The sequence below is a fragment of the Oncorhynchus keta genome, unplaced genomic scaffold, assembly GCF_023373465.1.
Source record: "Oncorhynchus keta strain PuntledgeMale-10-30-2019 unplaced genomic scaffold, Oket_V2 Un_contig_16762_pilon_pilon, whole genome shotgun sequence".
In the NCBI taxonomy this organism is placed as follows: Eukaryota; Metazoa; Chordata; class Actinopteri; order Salmoniformes; family Salmonidae; genus Oncorhynchus; species Oncorhynchus keta.
In genome coordinates, this window is record NW_026280105.1 from 35,647 (window position 1) to 54,757 (window position 19,111).

General features: G+C 47.1%; 1 protein-coding gene across 1 annotated transcript; it reads left to right on the forward strand.

The window, feature by feature from the left end:
• The first annotated feature begins 18,309 nt into the window (after nucleotides 1-18,309).
• Nucleotides 18,310-19,041, forward strand: LOC127919474 (glutamine-rich protein 2-like). Its single transcript, XM_052503073.1, has 2 exons — nucleotides 18,310-18,548; nucleotides 18,657-19,041. The coding sequence occupies exons 1-2, from the start codon at nucleotides 18,310-18,312 to the stop codon at nucleotides 19,039-19,041; spliced, it is 624 nt and encodes a 207-aa protein (XP_052359033.1).
• The last annotated feature ends 70 nt before the right edge of the window (nucleotides 19,042-19,111 follow it).

A 19,111-nucleotide genomic window follows, 5' to 3' on the forward strand; every position in this document is an offset into this window, starting at 1 on the left:
TATTCATGTATGTGGGTATAACTGACAGTTATTAATGTATGTGGGTATAACCAGTGGCTATCGATAGTGGATCATATTTAACATGATACAAATTATTAAAAAATACAGTGAAAAGTCCAGACATATAATGAGAACATTCTAGAAATCACAAATCAACTCGGTAGGTTTGGTGCTGTACTGTCATTTGGGCTACAGAAGCCTACAGCTTGGCTCTCCACATTTCATCCTTTCAGGTTACACTGAGTGTACAAAATATTAAGAACACCTTCCTAATATTGAGTTACTCCCCCCCTTTTGCACTCTTTACAGCCTCAATTCATCGGGGCATTGACTCTAAAATTTGTCAAAAGCATTCCACAGGGGGACGCTGACCCTTGTTGACTCTAAAATGTGTCAAAAGCATTCCACAGGGGACGCTGACCCTTGTTGACTCTAAAATGTGTCAAAAGCATTCCACAGGGGACGCTGACCCTTGTTGACTCTAAAATGTGTCAAAAGCATTCCACAGGGGACGCTGACCCTTGTTGACTCTAAAATGTGTCAAAAGCATTCCACAGGGACGCTGACCCTTGTTGACTCTAAAATGTGTCAAAAGCATTCCACAGGGGACGCTGACCTTGTTGACTCTAAAATGTGTCAAAGCATTCCACAGGGGACGCTGACCCATGTTGACTCTAAAATGTGTCAAAAGCATTCCACAGGGGACGCTGACCCATGTTGACTCTAAAATGTGTCAAAAGCATTCCACAGGGGACGCTGACCCATGTTGACTCTAAAATGTGTCAAAAGCATTCCACAGGGGACGCTGACCCTTGTTGACTCTAAAATGTGTCAAAAGCATTCCACAGGGGACGCTGACCCTTGTTGACTCTAAAATGTGTCAAAAGCATTCCACAGGGGACGCTGACCCTTGTTGACTCTAAAATGTGTCAAAAGCATTCCACAGGGGACGCTGACCCTTGTTGACTCTAAAATGTGTCAAAAGCATTCCACAGGGGACGCTGACCCTTGTTGACTCTAAAATGTGTCAAAAGCATTCCACAGGGGACGCTGACCCTTGTTGACTCCAATGCTTCCCACATTTGTGTTGGCTGGATGTCCTCATGTTGGCTGGATGTCCTGGTTGTTGATACACTCGGGGAAACTGTTGAGTGTGAAAAACCCAGCAGCTTTGCAGTTCTTGACACAAGCCGGTGAGCCTGGCACCATACCTCGTTCAAAGGCACTTACATCTTTTGCCTTGCCCATTCACCCTCTGAATGGCACACATACACAATCCATGTCTCTAATTGTTTAAAGGCTTAAAAATCCTTATTTAACCCGTCTCCTCCCCCTTCATCTACACTGATTGAAGTGGATTTAACAAGTGACATCAATAAGGGTTCATATCATTCACCTGGATTCACCTGGTTAGTCTGTCATTGAAAGAGCAGGTGTTCTTAATGTTTTGTCCACTCGGTATAGAATTGATGGAACTAGAACGCTGCTGGCGTGGTTCTAGAATGTCAAATCAACATTCCATCCGTTCCACTATGCTGCTGTGGTCTGGTCTGTCATCACACATCAGCTAATGAATGGACTGGCTAGACTGGCCAAAGGCCAGGCTCCATCAATAACACACTAATAACATAACAACGTGTGGATAATGATGAATTAGGTCCTGGCTAAGGCTTTTCAATGGACCAGAATGCATTACCGCTCTAAAACACCAAGCCACTGTGACTAGGATAAACACACTGCCACTGTAGTTCACATTAGTTTAATACATCTGCATCGAGATCGATGGGACAACCATTTTAACGGATCACTACTGCTATATGTCTGTTTCCTGTGTGACCTCTAAACAGGCTGTTACTGCTATATGTCTGTTTCCTGTGTGACCTCTAAACAGGCTGTTACTGCTATATGCCTGTTTCCTGTGTGACCTCTAAACAGGCTGTTACTACTATATGTCTGTTTCCTGTGTGACCTCTAAACAGGCTGTTACTACTATATGTCTGTTTCCTGTGTGACCTCTAAACAGGCTGTTACTACTATATGTCTGTTTCCTGTGTGACCTCTAAACAGGCTGTTACTACTATATGTCTGTTTCCTGTGTGACCTCTAAACAGGCTGTTACTACTATATGTCTGTTTCCTGTGTGACCTCTAAACAGGCTGTTACTACTATATGTCTGTCTGGGTTCCTGTGTGACCTCTAAACAGGCTGTTACTGCTATATGTCTGTTTCCTGTGTGACCTCTAAACAGGCTGTTACTACTATATGTCTGTCTGGGTTCCTGTGTGACCTCTAAACAGGCTGTTACTACTATATGTCTGTCTGGGTTCCTGTGTGACCTCTAAACAGGCTGTTACTGCTATATGTCTGGTTCCTGTGTGACCTCTAAACAGGCTGTTACTACTATATGTCTGTTTCCTGTGTGACCTCTAAACAGGCTGTTACTACTATATGTCTGTCTGGGTTCCTGTGTGACCTCTAAACAGGCTGTTACTGCTATATGTCTGTTTCCTGTGTGACCTCTAAACAGGCTTTTACTGCTATATGTCTGTTTCCTGTGTGACCTCTAAACAGGCTGTTACTACTATATGTCTGTTTCCTGTGTGACCTCTAAACAGGCTGTTACTACTATATGTCTGTTTCCTGTGTGACCTCTAAACAGGCTGTTACTGCTATATGCCTGTTTCCTGTGTGACCTCTAAACAGGCTGTTACTGCTATATGCCTGTTTCCTGTGTGACCTCTAAACAGGCTGTTACTGCTATATGCCTGTTTCCTGTGTGACCTCTAAACAGGCTGTTACTGCTATATGTCTGTTTCCTGTGTGACCTCTAAACAGGCTGTTACTGCTATATGTCTGTCTGGGTTCCTGTGTGACCTCTAAACAGGCTGTTACTGCTATATGTCTGTCTGGGTTCCTGTGTGACCTCTAAACAGGCTGTTACTGCTATATGCCTGTTTCTGTGTGACCTCTAAACAGGCTGTTACTGCTATATGTCTGTTTCCTGTGCGACCTCTAAACAGGCTGTTACTACTATATGTCTGTTTCCTGTGTGACCTCTAAACAGGCTGTTACTGCTATATGTCTGTTTCCTGTGCAACCTCTAAACAGGCTGTTACTACTATAACCTCTAAACAGGCTGTTACTACTATATGTCTGTTTCCTGTGTGACCTCTAAACAGGCTGTTACTGCTATATGTCTGTTTCCTGTGTGACCTCTAAACAGGCTGTTACTGCTATATGCCTGTTTCCTGTGTGACCTCTAAACAGGCTTTTACTACTATATGTCTGTTTCCTGTGTGACCTCTAAACAGGCTGTTACTGCTATATGTCCTGTGTGACCTCTAAACAGGCTGTTACTACTATATGTCTGTTTCCTGTGTGACCTATAAACAGGCTGTTACTGCTATATGCCTGTTTCCTGTGTGACCTCTAAACAGGCTTTTACTGCTATATGTCTGTTTCCTGTGTGACCTCTAAACAGGCTGTTACTGCTATATGTCTGTTTCCTGTGTGACCTCTAAACAGGCTGTTACTACTATATGTCTGTTTCCTGTGTGACCTCTAAACAGGCTGTTACTGCTATATGTCTGTTTCCTGTGTGACCTCTAAACAGGCTGTTACTACTATATGTCTGTTTCTGTGACCTCTAAACAGGCTGTTACTACTATATGTCTGTTTCCTGTGACCTCTAAACAGGCTGTTACTACTATATGTCTGTTTCCTGTGTGACCTCTAAACAGGCTGTTACTACTATATGTCTGTTTCCTGTGTGACCTATAAACAGGCTTTTACTACTATATGTCTGTTTCCTGTGTGACCTCTAAACAGGCTGTTACTACTATATGCCTGTTTACTACTGACCTCTAAACAGGCTGTTACTACTATATGTCTGTTCTCTGTGTGACCTCTAAACAGGCTGTTACTGCTATATGCCTGTTTCCTGTGTGACCTCTAAACAGGCTGTTACTGCTATATGTCTGTTTCCTGTGTGACCTCTAAACAGGCTGTTACTACTATACGTCTGTCTGGGTTCCTGTGTGACCTCTAAACAGGCTGTTACTACTATATGTCTGTTTCCTGTGTGACCTCTAAACAGGCTGTTACTACTATACGTCTGTCTGGGTTCCTGTGTGACCTCTAAACAGGCTGTTACTACTATATGTCTGTCTGGGTTCCTGTGTGACCTCTAAACAGGCTGTTACTGCTATATGTCTGTTTCCTGTGTGACCTCTAAACAGGCTGTTACTGCTATATGTCTGTTTCCTGTGTGACCTCTAAACAGGCTGTTACTACTATATGTCTGTTTCCTGTGTGACCTCTAAACAGGCTGTTACTGCTATATGTCTGTTTCCTGTGTGACCTCTAAACAGTTATACTATATGTCTGCTCCTGTGTGTCCTCTAAACAGGCTGTTACTACTATATGTCTGTTCCTGTGTGACCTCTAAACAGGCTGTTACTACTATATGTCTGTTTCCTGTGTGATCTCTAAACAGGCTGTTACTACTATATGTCTCCTGTGTGACCTCTAAACAGGATGTTACTACTATATGTCTGTTCCTGTGTGACCTCTAAACAGGCTGTTACTACTATATGTCTCGTTCCTGTGTGACCTCTAAACAGGCTGTTACTACTATATGTCTGTTCCTGTGTGACCTCTAAACAGGCTGTTACTGCTATATGTCTGTCTGGGTTCCTGTGTGACCTCTAAACAGGCTGTTACTGCTATATGTCTGGTTCCTGTGTGACCTCTAAACAGGCTGTTACTACTATATGTCTGGTTCCTGTGTGATCTCTAAACAGGCTGTTACTGCTATATGTCTGTTTCCTGTGTGACCTCTAAACAGGCTGTTACTACTATATGTCTGTTTCCTGTGCGACCTCTAAACAGGCTGTTACTACTATATGTCTGTCTGGTTCCTGTGTGACCTCTAAACAGGATGTTACTACTATATGTCTGTTTCCTGTGTGACCTCTAAACAGGCTGTTACTACTATATGTCTGTCTGGTTCCTGTGTGACCTCTAAACAGGCTGTTACTACTATATGTCTGTTTCCTGTGTGACCTCTAAACAGGCTGTTACTGCTATATGTCTGTTTCCTGTGTGACCTCTAAACAGGCTGTTACCTATATGTCTGTTTCCTGTGTGACCTCTAAACAGGCTGTTCTGCTATATGTCTGTTTCCTGTGTGACCTCTAAACAGGCTTTTACTGCTATATGTCTGTCTGGGTTCCATTGACCTCTAAACAGGCTGTTACTGCTATATGTCTGGTTCCTGTGTGACCTCTAAACAGGCTGTTACTACTATATGTCTGGTTCCTGTGTGATCTCTAAACAGGCTGTTACTACTATATGTCTGTTTCCTGTGTGACCTCTAAACAGGCTGTTACTGCTATATGTCTGTCTGGGTTCCTGTGTGACCTCTAAACAGGCTGTTACTGCTATATGTCTGTTTCCTGTGTGACCTCTAAACAGGCTGTTACTGCTATATGTCTGTCTGGGTTCCTGTGTGACCTCTAAACAGGCTGTTACTGCTATATGTCTGTTTCCTGTGTGACCTCTAAACAGGCTTTTACTGCTATATGTCTGTTTCCTGTGTGACCTCTAAACAGGCTGTTACTGCTATATGTCTGTCTGGGTTCCTGTGTGACCTCTAAACAGGCTGTTACTGCTATATGTCTGGTTCCTGTGTGACCTCTAAACAGGCTGTTACTACTATATGTCTGGTTCCTGTGTGACCTCTAAACAGGCTGTTACTGCTATATGTCTGTTTCCTGTGTGACCTCTAAACAGGCTGTTACTACTATATGTCTGTCTGGTTCCTGTGTGACCTCTAAACAGGATGTTACTACTATATGTCTGTTTCCTGTGTGACCTCTAAACAGGCTGTTACTACTATATGTCTGTCTGTTTCCTGTGTGACCTCTAAACAGGCTGTTACTACTATATGTCTGTTTCCTGTGCGACCTCTAAACAGGCTGTTACTACTATATGTCTGTTTCCTGTGTGACCTCTAAACAGGCTGTTACTGCTATATGTCTGTTTCCTGTGTGACCTCTAAACAGGCTGTTACTGCTATATGTCTGTTTCCTGTGTGACCTCTAAACAGGCTTTTACTGCTATATGTCTGTTTCCTGTGTGACCTCTAAACAGGCTGTTACTGCTATATGTCTGTTTCCTGTGTGACCTCTAAACAGGCTGTTCTACTATATGTCTGTCTGGTTCCTGTGTGACCTCTAAACAGGCTGTTACTGCTATATGTCTGGTTCCTGTGTGACCTCTAAACAGGCTGTTACTACTATATGTCTGGTTCCTGTGTGATCTCTAAACAGGCTGTTACTACTATATGTCTGGTTCCTGTGTGACCTCTAAACAGGCTGTTACTGCTATATGTCTGTTTCCTGTGTGACCTCTAAACAGGCTGTTACTACTATATGTCTGTCTGGTTCCTGTGTGACCTCTAAACAGGCTGTTACTACTATATGTCTGTTTCCTGTGTGACCTCTAAACAGGCTGTTACTACTATATGTCTGTCTGGTTCCTGTGTGACCTCTAAACAGGATGTTACTACTATATGTCTGTTTCCTGTGTGACCTCTAAACAGGCTGTTACTACTATATGTCTGTCTGTTTCCTGTGTGACCTCTAAACAGGCTGTTACTACTATAACTCTAAACAGGCTGTTACTACTATATGTCTGTCTGGTTCCTGTGTGACCTCTAAACAGGCTGTTACTACTATATGTCTGTTTCCTGTGTGACCTCTAAACAGGCTGTTACTGCTATATGTCTGTTTCCTGTGTGACCTCTAAACAGGCTGTTACTGCTATATGTCTGTTTCCTGTGTGACCTCTAAACAGGCTGTTACTGCTATATGTCTGTCTGGGTTCCTGTGTGACCTCTAAACAGGCTGTTACTGCTATATGTCTGTCTGGGTTCCTGTGTGACCTCTAAACAGGCTGTTACTGCTATATGTCTGGTTCCTGTGTGACCTCTAAACAGGCTGTTACTACTATATGTCTGGTTCCTGTGTGATCTCTAAACAGGCTGTTACTACTATATGTCTGTTTCCTGTGTGACCTCTAAACAGGCTGTTACTACTATATGTCTGTCTGGTTCCTGTGTGACCTCTAAACAGGCTGTTACTACTATATGTCTGTTTCCTGTGTGACCTCTAAACAGGCTGTTACTGCTATATGTCTGTTTCCTGTGTGACCTCTAAACAGGCTGTTACTACTATATGTCTGGTTCCTGTGTGACCTCTAAACAGGCTGTTACTGCTATATGTCTGTTTCCTGTGTGACCTCTAAACAGGCTGTTACTACTATATGTCTGTTTCCTGTGCGACCTCTAAACAGGCTGTTACTACTATATGTCTGTCTGGTTCCTGTGTGACCTCTAAACAGGATGTTACTACTATATGTCTGTTTCCTGTGTGATCTCTAAACAGGCTGTTACTGCTATATGTCTGTTTCCTGTGTGACCTCTAAACAGGCTGTTACTACTATATGTCTGGTTCCTGTGTGACCTCTAAACAGGCTGTTACTGCTATATGTCTGTTTCCTGTGTGACCTCTAAACAGGCTGTTACTACTATATGTCTGTTTCCTGTGTGACCTCTAAACAGGCTGTTACTACTATATGTCTGTTTCCTGTGCGACCTCTAAACAGGCTGTTACTACTATATGTCTGGTTCCTGTGTGACCTCTAAACAGGCTGTTACTGCTATATGTCTGTTTCCTGTGTGACCTCTAAACAGGCTGTTACTGCTATATGTCTGTTTCCTGTGTGACCTCTAAACAGGCTGTTACTGCTATATGTCTGTTTCTGTGTGACCTCTAAACAGGCTGTTACTGCTATATGTCTGTTTCCTGTGTGACCTCTAAACAGGCTTTTACTGCTATATGTCTGTTTCCTGTGTGACCTCTAAACAGGCTGTTACTGCTATATGTCTGTTTCCTGTGTGACCTCTAAACAGGCTGTTACTGCTATATGTCTGTTTCCTGTGTGACCTCTAAACAGGCTGTTACTGCTATATGTCTGTTTCCTGTGTGACCTCTAAACAGGCTGTTACTGCTATATGTCTGGTTCCTGTGTGACCTCTAAACAGGCTGTTACTGCTATATGTCTGTCTGGGTTCCTGTGTGACCTCTAAACAGGATGTTACTGCTATATGTCTGTTTCCTGTGTGACTTCTAAACAGGCTGTTAGTGGTCCTGTAGGTATTAGTGATCCTGTCCTGTAGGTATTAGTGGTCCTGTCCTGTAGGTATTAGTGGTCCTGTAGGTATTAGTGGTCCTGTAGGTATTAGTGATCCTGTCCTGTAGGTATTAGTGATCCTGTCCTGTAGGTATTAGTGGTCCTGTAGGTATTAGTGATCCTGTCCTGTAGGTATTAGTGATCCTGTCCTGTAGGTATTAGTGATCCTGTCCTGTAGGTATTAGTGATCCTGTCCTGTAGGTATTAGTGGTCCTGTCCTGTAGGTATTAGTGATCCTGTCCTGTAGGTATTAGTGATCCTGTCCTGTAGGTATTAGTGGTCCTGTCCTGTAGGTATTAGTGGTCCTGTCCTGTAGGTATTAGTGATCCTGTCCTGTAGGTATTAGTGATCCTGTCCTCAGGTATTAGTGGTCCTGTCCTGTAGGTATTAGTGGTCCTGTCCTGTAGGTATTAGTGGTCCTGTCCTGTAGGTATTAGTGGTCCTGTCCTGTAGGTATTAGTGGTCCTGTAGGTATTAGTGGAAGAGGTATTAGTGGTCCTGTCCTGTAGGTATTAGTGGTCACAGGTATTAGTGGTCCTGTAGGTATTAGTGGTCCTGTCCTGTAGGTATTAGTGGTCCTGTAGGTATTAGTGGTCCTGTCCTGTAGGTATTAGTGGTCCTGTCCTGTAGGTATTAGTGGTCCTGTCCTGTAGGTATTAGTGGTCCTGTAGGTATTAGTGGTCCTGTCCTGTAGGTATTAGTGGTCCAAACTGTAGGTATTAGTGGTCCTGTAGGTATTAGTGATCCTGTCCTGTAGGTATTAGTGGTCCTGTATGTAGGTATTAGTGGTCCTGTAGGTATTAGTGGTCCTGTCCTGTAGGTATTAGTGGTCCTGTCCTGTAGGTATTAGTGGTCCTGTCCTGTAGGTATTTGTAATGAATTTTCTCCTCTTCTTCCGAAGAGGAGAGGCGAAACGGATCAGAGGACCAATACGCGGCGTGGTAATTGTCCATGGTACTTTTTAATATGTTAAGGTACACATGAACAAACTAACAAAAACAAGAAAATGTGAAAACTCAAAACAGTCCTATCTGGTGCACACACAGAGACAGGAACAATCACCCACAAACACACAGTGAAACCCAGGCCACCTAAGTATGATTCTCAATCAGAGACAACTAATGACACCTGCCTCTGATTGAGAACCATTGTAAGGAAACATAGAAATTCCCAAAACCTAGACAAACAAACATAGACTGCCCACCCAACTCACGCCCCTGACCATACTAATAAATACAAAACACAGAAAATTGTCAGAACGTGACAGTATTAGTGGTCCTGTCCTGTAGACATTAGTGGTCCTGTCCTGTAGGTATTAGTGGTCCTGTCCTGTAGGTAAGTGGTCCTGTCCTGTAGGTAAGTGGTCCTGTCCACCATTAGTGGTCCTGTCCTGAAGGTATTAGTGGTCCTGTAGGTATTAGTGATCCTGTCCTGTAGGTATTAGTGGTCCTGTAAGTATTAGTGATCCTGTCCTGTAGGTATTAGTGGTCCTGTAGGTATTCGTGGTCCTGTCCTGTAGGTATTAGTGGTCCTGTCCTGTAGGTATTAGTGGTCCTGTCCTGTAGGTATTGTGGTCCTGTCCTGTAGGTATTAGTGGTCCTGTAGGTATTAGTGATCCTGTCCTGTAGGTATTAGTGGTCCTGTCCTAAGGAATCAGTGATCCTGTCCTGTAGGTATTAGTGGTCCTGTAAGTATTAGTGATCCTGTCCTGTAGGTATTAGTGGTCAGGTATTAGTGGTCCTGTAGGTATTCGTGGTCCTGTCCTGTAGGTATTAGTGGTCCTGTCCTGTAGGTATTAGTGGTCCTGTCCTGTAGGTATTAGTGGTCCTGTAGGTATTAGTGATCCTGTCCTGTAGGTATTTTCTACATTGTAGAATAATAGTGAAGACATCAAAACTATGAAATAACACATTATGGAATCATGTAGTAACCAAAAAAGTGTTAAACAAAAAACTGTATTTTATATTTTAGATTCTTTAAAGGAGGCACCATGACAGCTTGACTGTGGTTGTTGCTACAGTAACTGCCATGTGTTGGCTCAATAGATTCTATAGACGACACAACAGTGTGAGGACTGCTCCGAGACAGTACTTCAGGTGACGGTACTGTCACTGAAGACCGATGAGATCAACCGGACGACGCCGGGCCAATTGTGCTCCGGTCTCCCGGCTCGGGCCGGCTGCGACACAGCCCGGGGGATCGAACCCGGGTCTGTAGCGCGACGCAGTGCCTTAAGACCGCTGCGTCACTCGGAAGGCTGCTTTTCTGAAAGACACCATGATGTCATACTGCCTTGACCCAAACGCCACAAGAATGCGCTGGAGACGAGATTCACAGAAATAAAACTCCCCCAAAAAAAAAAGGAAAAAAACTCTGAGAAAAACCAGAACACATTTTCCATTATTTTAACTCCTTTATGTAACAGCGTTTAGGGGAATGAATGAAAAGCACACTGACATTGCCTGAAAGATGGACGGAAATGACCCTCGTATTCACATTGATCTGTGGGTTTTAGTGGTAATGTAATGGTGGGCAGTGCCACGGGGTATGTTGTAGGGAGGGACTGATGCCATTCGTTGACTGTTCATTCTCATGTGCCAATATTTGACTCAAACTCAACTCTGGACCTCGAAACCAGTTCCACTGCTTTTTTCCCCTCTGATCAGGGCCTGATTTAGACCTGGGACACCAGGTGGGGTGATATTAATGACCAGGGCCTGATTTAGACCTGGGACAACAGGTGGGGTGATATTAATGATCAGGGCCTGTTTTAGACCTGGGACACCAGGTGGGGTGATATTAATGACCAGGGCCTGATTTAGACCTGGGACACCAGGTGGGGTGATATTAATGATCATGTTAAACATAGGAAACCAGAAGTAGCCCAGACCTTGTAGGGTCAGAGTTCAATACCTCTTTTTGTAGCACTTCATCCTCTGTATACATCATCCCTCTCTTGTCATGGGGATATATTTAGTATTACCTCAAGTACCAGCCTCAGGTTAGGCAGTTTCCCATGTCATGGGGATATATTTAGAGTTACCTCAAGTACCAGCCTCAGGTTAGGCAGTTTCCCATGTCATGGGGATATATTTAGAGTTACCTCAAGTACCAGCCTCAGGTTAGGCCGTTCCCCATGTCATGTGGATATATTTAGAGTTACCTCAAGTACCAGCCTCAGGTTAGGCAGTTTCCCATGTCATGTGGATATATTTAGAGTTACCTCAAGTACCAGCCTCAGGTTAGGCAGTTTCCCATGTCATGGGGATATATTTAGAGTTACCTCAAGTACCAGCCTCAGGTTAGGCTGTTCCCCATGTCATGGGGATATATTTAGAGTTACCTCAAGTACCAGCCTCAGGTTAGGCCATGTTTTTCTCCCCTTCTTACAAACAGCCCCAATGTGACACCGACTGACTCGTCACAGAGTTTATACCAGTGAACGGATTACTGTTAAATGGTATATTCCGAAGGGGATTTGGGCCTAAAAAGCTGTTTCTAAAGTCAAGCTGTAACGGATTGGTTTAGGTGTCATCTGGCCTGCAGCTGCAGTCACTCAGAGAGGTGCCGTGGAGGTGGAATCTGAGCCTCCAAGTTGCGGCCCGTTAGTTCAGCTAAGCTTACCGCGAACACTAATAGCAGCGAGGACAAGCAGTAGCCCTTGCCCTGTGGTCATGAACCCATTAAATAAACACTGAACTAGAGTATCGTAGGGTCATCTCCATAGACCACAATGCAAAGGGGGTTTTTGCCCTGAAAGACTCCGACCTGTAATCTGATTTTGGGTTTTAAAAATGTGGATAACAAGTAGCTGATTTACACAGAAAGTCCCTGTGGTGGTGGAGTGGTCTCCCCTCCCCCCCCTGTGGGGCCTCCCGGGTGGCGCCGTGCCACCAGAGACTCTGGGTTCGCGCCCAGGCTCTGTCGTAACCGGCCGCGACCGGGAGGTCCGTGGGGGCGACACACAATTGGCCAAGCGTCGTCCGGGTTAGGGAGGGCTTGGTCGGTAGGGATGTCCTTGTCTCATCGCGTGGCGGCCCGGGCGCAGTGCACGCTAATCAAGGTTGCCAGGTGTACAGTGTTTCCTCCGACACATTGGTGCGGCTGGCTTCCGGGTTGGATACGCCCTGTGTTAAGAAGCAGTACGGCTGGTTTGGTTGTGTATCGGAGGATGCATGACTTTCAACCTTCGTCTCTCCCGAGCCCGTACGGGAGTTGTAGCGATGAGACAAGCTAGCAGCTACTAAAAACAATTGGATACCACGAAATTGGGGAGAAAACGGGGTAAAAAAATAAATACAATTTAAAATAAGAAAGTCCCCTGTGGTGATGGAGTGGTCTCCCCTCCCCCCTCTTCCTCTCCCCTCCCCCGTCTTTGGGGCCCGTCACTCAAAAGCCTACCGCAAATCATCGACACAGTGCAACTGGCTCCATTGTTTTTGTCAAGCGCAAGAGGGTAGCAGGAATCACGCCTCTGGTTCCCATGAACCCTACCTGACAGGTGGCTCTGGGTGGAACATGTCTGATAGAGGGACCGGGCAGGGCTTATACATGACAAGTGGTTTCGCCCCTGTAGGAAGTTTAGTGAGCCCCTCGCTGTACGGAGCCGTCATGGGATTCATAAGAAGGGACAACCCTTTTGGATTCCTCCAAAGCTGATTGTCAAAGTCGAAAGTGATTTGATTTCAACATTGTCACTCAAAGTTGACAGATACCACCAGATCTATAATGTCTCACCAGTCAATAAAATAATATATTTTTCATTCCTCAGATACTCTGTAGTCACATTACACTTTGTCGCGATCACAGTCGGGCAGAAATTAAGTTACTTCCGGTTATTATCGGTTATTAGAGTGGTTTATTTCCTGACATTACGGAGCTAACGGTTTGTCTACACTCTTTCACCTTAAGGCCTCTATAGCTTCTACTTCCCCCTGGCTACAAACACACTACTTCCCCCTGGGCTACAAACACACTACTTCCCCTGGGCTACAAACACACTACTTCCCCCTGGGCTACAAACACACTACTTCCCCTGGGCTACAAACACATTACTTCCCCCTGGGCTACAAACACACTACTTCCCCCTGGGCTACAAACACACTACTTCCCTGGGCTACAAACACACTACTTCCCCTGGGCTACAAACACACTACTTCCCCCTGGGCTACAAACACACTACTTCCCTGGGCTACAAACACACTACTTCCCTGGGCTACAAACACATTACTTCCCCCTGGGCTACAAACACACTACTTCCCCTGGCTACAAACACTACAAACACACTACTTCCCCTGGGCTACAAACACATTACTTCCCCTGGGCTACAAACACACTACTTCCCCCTGGGCTACAAACACACTACTTCCCCTGGGCTACAAACACACTACTTCCCCCTGGGCTACAAACACACTACTTCCCTGGGCTACAAACACATTACTTCCCCCTGGGCTACAAACACACTACTTCCCCTGGGCTACAAACACATTACTTCCCCCTGGGCTACAAACACATTACTTACAAACACACCCCCTGGGCTACAAACACATTACTGGGCTACAAACCATTACTTCCCCTGGGCTACAAACACACTACTTCCCCTGGGCTACAAACACACTACTTCCCCCTGGGCTACAAACACATTACTTCCCCCTGGGCTACAAACACATTACTTCCCCCTGGGCTACTACTTCCCCCGGGCTACAAACACACTACTTCCCCTGGGCTACAAACACACTACTTCCCCTGGCTACAAACACATTACTTACCCCCTGGGCTACAAACACATTACTTCCCCTGGGCTACAAACACACTACTTCCCCTGGGCTACAAAACACATTACTTCCCCTGGGCTACAAACACATTACTTTCCCTTACAAACACACTACCCCTGGGCTACAAACACATTACTTCCCCCTGGGCTACAAACACACTACTTCCCCTGGGCTACAAACACACTACTTACAAACCCCTGGGCTACAAACACACTACTTCCCCTGGGCTACAAACACACTACTTCCCCTGGGCTACAAACACACTACTTCCCCTGGGCTACAAACACACTACTTCCCCCTGGGCTACAAACACACTACTTCCCCTGGGCTACAAACACACTACTTCCCCTGGGCTACAAACAAACTACTTCCCCCTGGGCTACAAACACACTACTTCCCCTGGGCTACAAACAAACTACTTCCCCTGGGCTACAAACACAAACACACTACTTCCCCTGGGCTACAAACACACTACCCCTGGCTACAAACACACTACTTCATCTACCCCTGGGCTACAAACACATTACTTCCCCTGGGCTACAAACACACTACTTCCCCCTGGGCTACAAACACACTACTTCCCCTTACAAACACACCCCCGGGCTACAAACACAATACTTCCCCGGGCTACAAACACACTACTTCCCCGGGCTACAAACACACTACTTCCCCCTGGGCTACAAACACACTACTTCCCCTGGGCTACAAACACACTGACCCTGCACTACTTCCCTGGGCTACAAACACACTACTTCCCCTGGGCTACAAACACACTACTTCCCCTGGGCTACAAACACACTACTTCCCCTGGGCTACAAACACACTACTTCCCCCTGGGCTACAAACACACTACTTCCCCCTGGGCTACAAACACACTACTTCCCCTGGGCTACAAACACACTACTTCCCCCTGGGCTACAAACACACTACTTCCCCTGGGCTACAAACACACTACTTCCCTGGGCTACAAACACACTACTTCCCCTGGGCTACAAACACACTACTTCCCCTGGGCTACAAACACACTACTTCACCCCCTGGGCTACAAACACACTACTTCCCTGGGCTACAAACACACTACTTCCCCTGGGCTACAAACACACTACTTCACCTACAAACACACCCCCTGGGCTACAAACACACTACTTCCCCTGGGCTACAAACACACTACTTCCCCGGGCTACAAACACACTACTTCCCCTGGGCTACAAACACACTACTTCCCGGGCTACCCCTGGGCTACAAACACACTACTTCCCTGGGCTACAATCACACTACTTCCCCCTGGGCTACAAACACACTACTTCCCCTGGGCTACAAACACACTACTTACAAACACACCCCCGGGCTACAAACACACTACTTCCCCGGGCTACAAACACACTACTTCCCCGGGCTACAAACACACTACTTCCCCCGGGCTACAAACACACTACTTCCCCCGGGCTACAAACACACTACTTCCCCCTGGGCTACAAACACACTACTTCCCCTGGGCTACGGCCCTTTGCCGTAGTCACCTCTACACCCTGACCCTGCAGCTCCAGCCTGTCACTTCGATGCCAGTCTTCTGAATGGGTGATTATTCCCATCCCTGAAATGGAATGCCATTTAGTATTAAACTGAAGTCTGGAACAAAAGACTGACTCATTATAAGCAATCATAGGAATTAGTAACATCATTTAACCAAGCCAACAAAATCATTTCCAGGATATTGAAGCAGCAGCCGGGGGAAATTAGAAAAATTGTAGCTCTTAAATAGAATAATTGCCATCTTTATCTTCCGTCTCTCTCTGCTCCTCCTCGTTCTGAAGGGTTTTACAAATCACATTAACTTTCTATAGAAAATCTGCAGCGAACAGAGTAATCAAGGACTGAACGAGGGGGTGGGGGGTCCATCGAGTCCTCAGTACTCAGACAGGAAAATACATGGGATTTATTTCATTCCAATGCAGATTATGTGCAGGAACAAGGTGTTCAGTGATTCTCAGGTGTGTCTCCATCACAAAGATAACACAAAACAACGCCATAACATGGGATTATATTAGGATTAGTGTAGTAAAATAACATTTAAAAGCAGTTTCTAATCTCAAAGATTCCTCTGGCAATGTGTCTCAGAGTGGCGGGTAGCCTAGTGGTTACAGAGGGGGGGACAGGTAGCCTAGTGGTTAGAGGGGAGGCAGGTAGCCTCGTGGTTACAGAGGGGGGGGACAGGTAGCCTAGTGGTTAGAGGGGAGGCAGGTAGCCTCGTGGTTACAGAGGGGGGGGACAGGTAGCCTAGTGGTTAGAGGGGGACAGGTAGCCTAGTGGTTAGAGGGGGGACAGGTAGCCTAGTGGTTAGAGGGGGGACAGGTAGCCTAGTGGTTAGAGGGGGGACAAGTAGCCTCGTGGTTAGAGGGGGAGGCAGGTAGCCTAGTGGTTAGAGGGGGAGGCAGGTACCCTAGTGGTTAGAGGGGGAGGCAGGTACCCTAGTGGTTAGAGGGGGAGGCAGGTAGTCTAGTGGTTAGAGGGGGAGGCAGGTAGTCTAGTGGTTAGAGGGGGAGGCAGGTAGTCTAGTGGTTAGAGGGGGGAGGCAGGTAGTCTAGTGGTTAGAGGGGGAGGCAGGTAGTCTAGTGGTTAGAGGGGGGAGGCAGGTAGTCTAGTGGTTAGAGGGGGAGGCAGGTAGTCTAGTGGTTAGAGGGGGAGGCAGGTAGTCTAGTGGTTAGAGGGGGAGGCAGGTAGTCTAGTGGTTAGAGGGGGAGGCAGGTAGTCTAGTGGTTAGAGGGGGAGGCAGGTAGCCTAGTGGTTAGAGGGGGAGGCAGGTAGCCTAGTGGTTAGAGGTAGGGGGAGGCAGGTAGTCTAGTGGTTAGAGGGGTGAGGCAGGTAGTCTAGTGGTTAGAGGGGTGAGGCAGGTAGCCTAGTGGTTAGAGGGGTGAGGCAGGTAGCCTAGTGGTTAGAGGGGTGAGGCAGGTAGCCTAGTGGTTAGAGGGGTGAGGCAGGTAGCCCAGTGGTTAGAGGGGTGAGGCAGGTAGCCTAGTGGTTAGAGGAGGGGGAGGCAGGTAGCCTAGTGGTTAGAGGGGAGGGGGGACAGGTAGCCTATTGGTTAGAGGGGAGGCAGGTAGCCTAGTGGTTAGGGGGAGGCAGGTAGTCTAGTTGTTTGAGGGGGCAGGTAGTCTAGTGGTTAGAGGGGGGACAGGTAGCCTATTGGTTAGAGGGGGAGGCAGGTAGCCTATTGGTTAGAGGCGGGGGGGAGGGGCAGCAGGCAGCCTAGTCGTTAGAGGGGGAGGCAGGTAGTCTAGTGGTTAGAGGGGAGGCAGGTAGCCTAGTGGTTAGAGGGGGAGGCAGGTAGCCTAGTGGTTAGTGTAGGGACGGCAGGTAGCCTAGTGGTTAGAGGGGGAGGCAGGTAGCCTAGTGGTTAGAGGGGAGGCAGGTAACCTAGTGGTTAGAGGGGGAGGCAGGTAACCTAGTGGTTAGAGGGGTGAGGCAGGTAGCCTAGTGGTTAGAGGGTGAGGCAGGTAGCCTAGTGGTTAGAGGGGTGAGGCAGGTAGCCTAGTGGTTAGAGGGGGGAGGTAGGTAGCCTAGTGGTTAGAGGGGGAGGTAGGTAGCCTAGTGGTTAGAGGGGGAGGCAGGTAGCCTAGTGGTTAGAGGGGTGAGGCAGGTAGCCTAGTGGTTAGAGGGGTGAGGCAGGTAGCCTAGTGGTTAGAGGGGGAGGCAGGTAGCCTAGTGGTTAGAGGGGTGAGGCAGGTAGCCTAGTGGTTAGAGGGGTGAGGCAGGTAGCCTAGTGGTTAGAGGGGTGAGGCAGGTAGCCTAGTGGTTAGAGGGGGGAGGCAGGTAGCCTAGTGGTTAGAGGGGGGAGGCAGGTAGCCTAGTGGTTAGAGGGGGGAGGCAGGTAGTCTAGCGGTTAGAGGCCATCATTGTAAATAAGAATATGTTCTTAAACTGACTTTCCTAGTAAAATAAAGGTTACATTTTTTTTTAAAGAATGAAAAAGTTTGAGAACAGATTGTGAAATGAAAAATAAAGTGTTATTTATTTACAACAGCAAAGCACCTTTATTTCTACAGTAAAATAACATTTCAGTCAATTAGCAGACACTTTTCCTGAGTCAGATACAACTGCATCTCAGTCCTAGTAAACAAATGGTACATTTGCTTGAAAGCAGGTCCTTGGGTGCAGTCGCTCTTCTTGGGACAGTACTATAGTAGGACAGGTGCTCTACTCCATGACAGCTCCTGAGGTCTCTGACCTGTGAGGATAGACGAGGGGCCAAGTGGAGCCCAGGTCAGAGACGAGGGGCCAAATGGAGCCCAGGGGCCAGGTGGAGCCCAGGTCAGAGACGAGGGGCCAAGTGGAGCCCAGGTCAGAGACGAGGGGCCAGGTGGAGCCCAGGTCAGAGACGAGGGGCCAGGTGGAGCCCAGGTCAGAGACGAGGGGCCAAGTGGAGCCCAGGTCAGAGACGAGGGGCCAAGTGGAGCCCTGGTCAGAGACGAGGGGCCAAGTGGAGCCCAGGTCAGAGACGAGGGGCCAAGTGGAGCCCAGGTCAGAGACGAGGGGCCAAATGGAGCCCAGGGGCCAGGTGGAGCCCAGGTCAGAGACGAGGGGCCAAGTGGAGCCCAGGTCAGAGACGAGGGGCTTGGTGGAGCCCAGGTCAGAGACGAGGGGCCAAGTGGAGCCCAGGTCAGAGACGAGGGGCCAGGTGGAGCCCAGGTCAGAGACGAGGGGCCAGGTGGAGCCCAGGTCAGAGACGAGGGGCCAAGTGGAGCCCAGGTCAGAGACGAGGGGCCAAGTGGAGCCCAGGTCAGAGACGAGGGGCCAAGTGGAGCCCAGGGCTCCAATACCTAGTGGATCATCGCTTGTGTTTTCCCCCTCAACGCCACAGTTACCAGTCTGTTTGGCTAACATACCACTCCTTGTACTGAGGAAAACCATCTCACTTACCTTTAAACAGACCGTACCTCAGTCTTTAAGAACCCCCCCCTCAGAGGGAAAACCATCTCACTTACCTTTAAACAGACCGTACCTCAGTCTTTAAGAACCCCCCCCCCCCTCAGAGGGAAAACCATCTCACTTACCTTTAAACAGACCGTACCTCAGTCTTTAAG

Bases quoted from the DNA above. Each gene is read 5' to 3' on its own strand.
- LOC127919474 (XM_052503073.1), top strand. From the start codon at position 18,310: ATGGAGCCCAGGGGCCAGGTGGAGCCCAGGTCAGAGACGAGGGGCCAA. The intron at 18,549-18,656 runs GTCAGAGACGAG...GGTGGAGCCCAG, and splicing joins AGGGGCCAAGTGGAGCCCAG to GTCAGAGACGAGGGGCCAAG.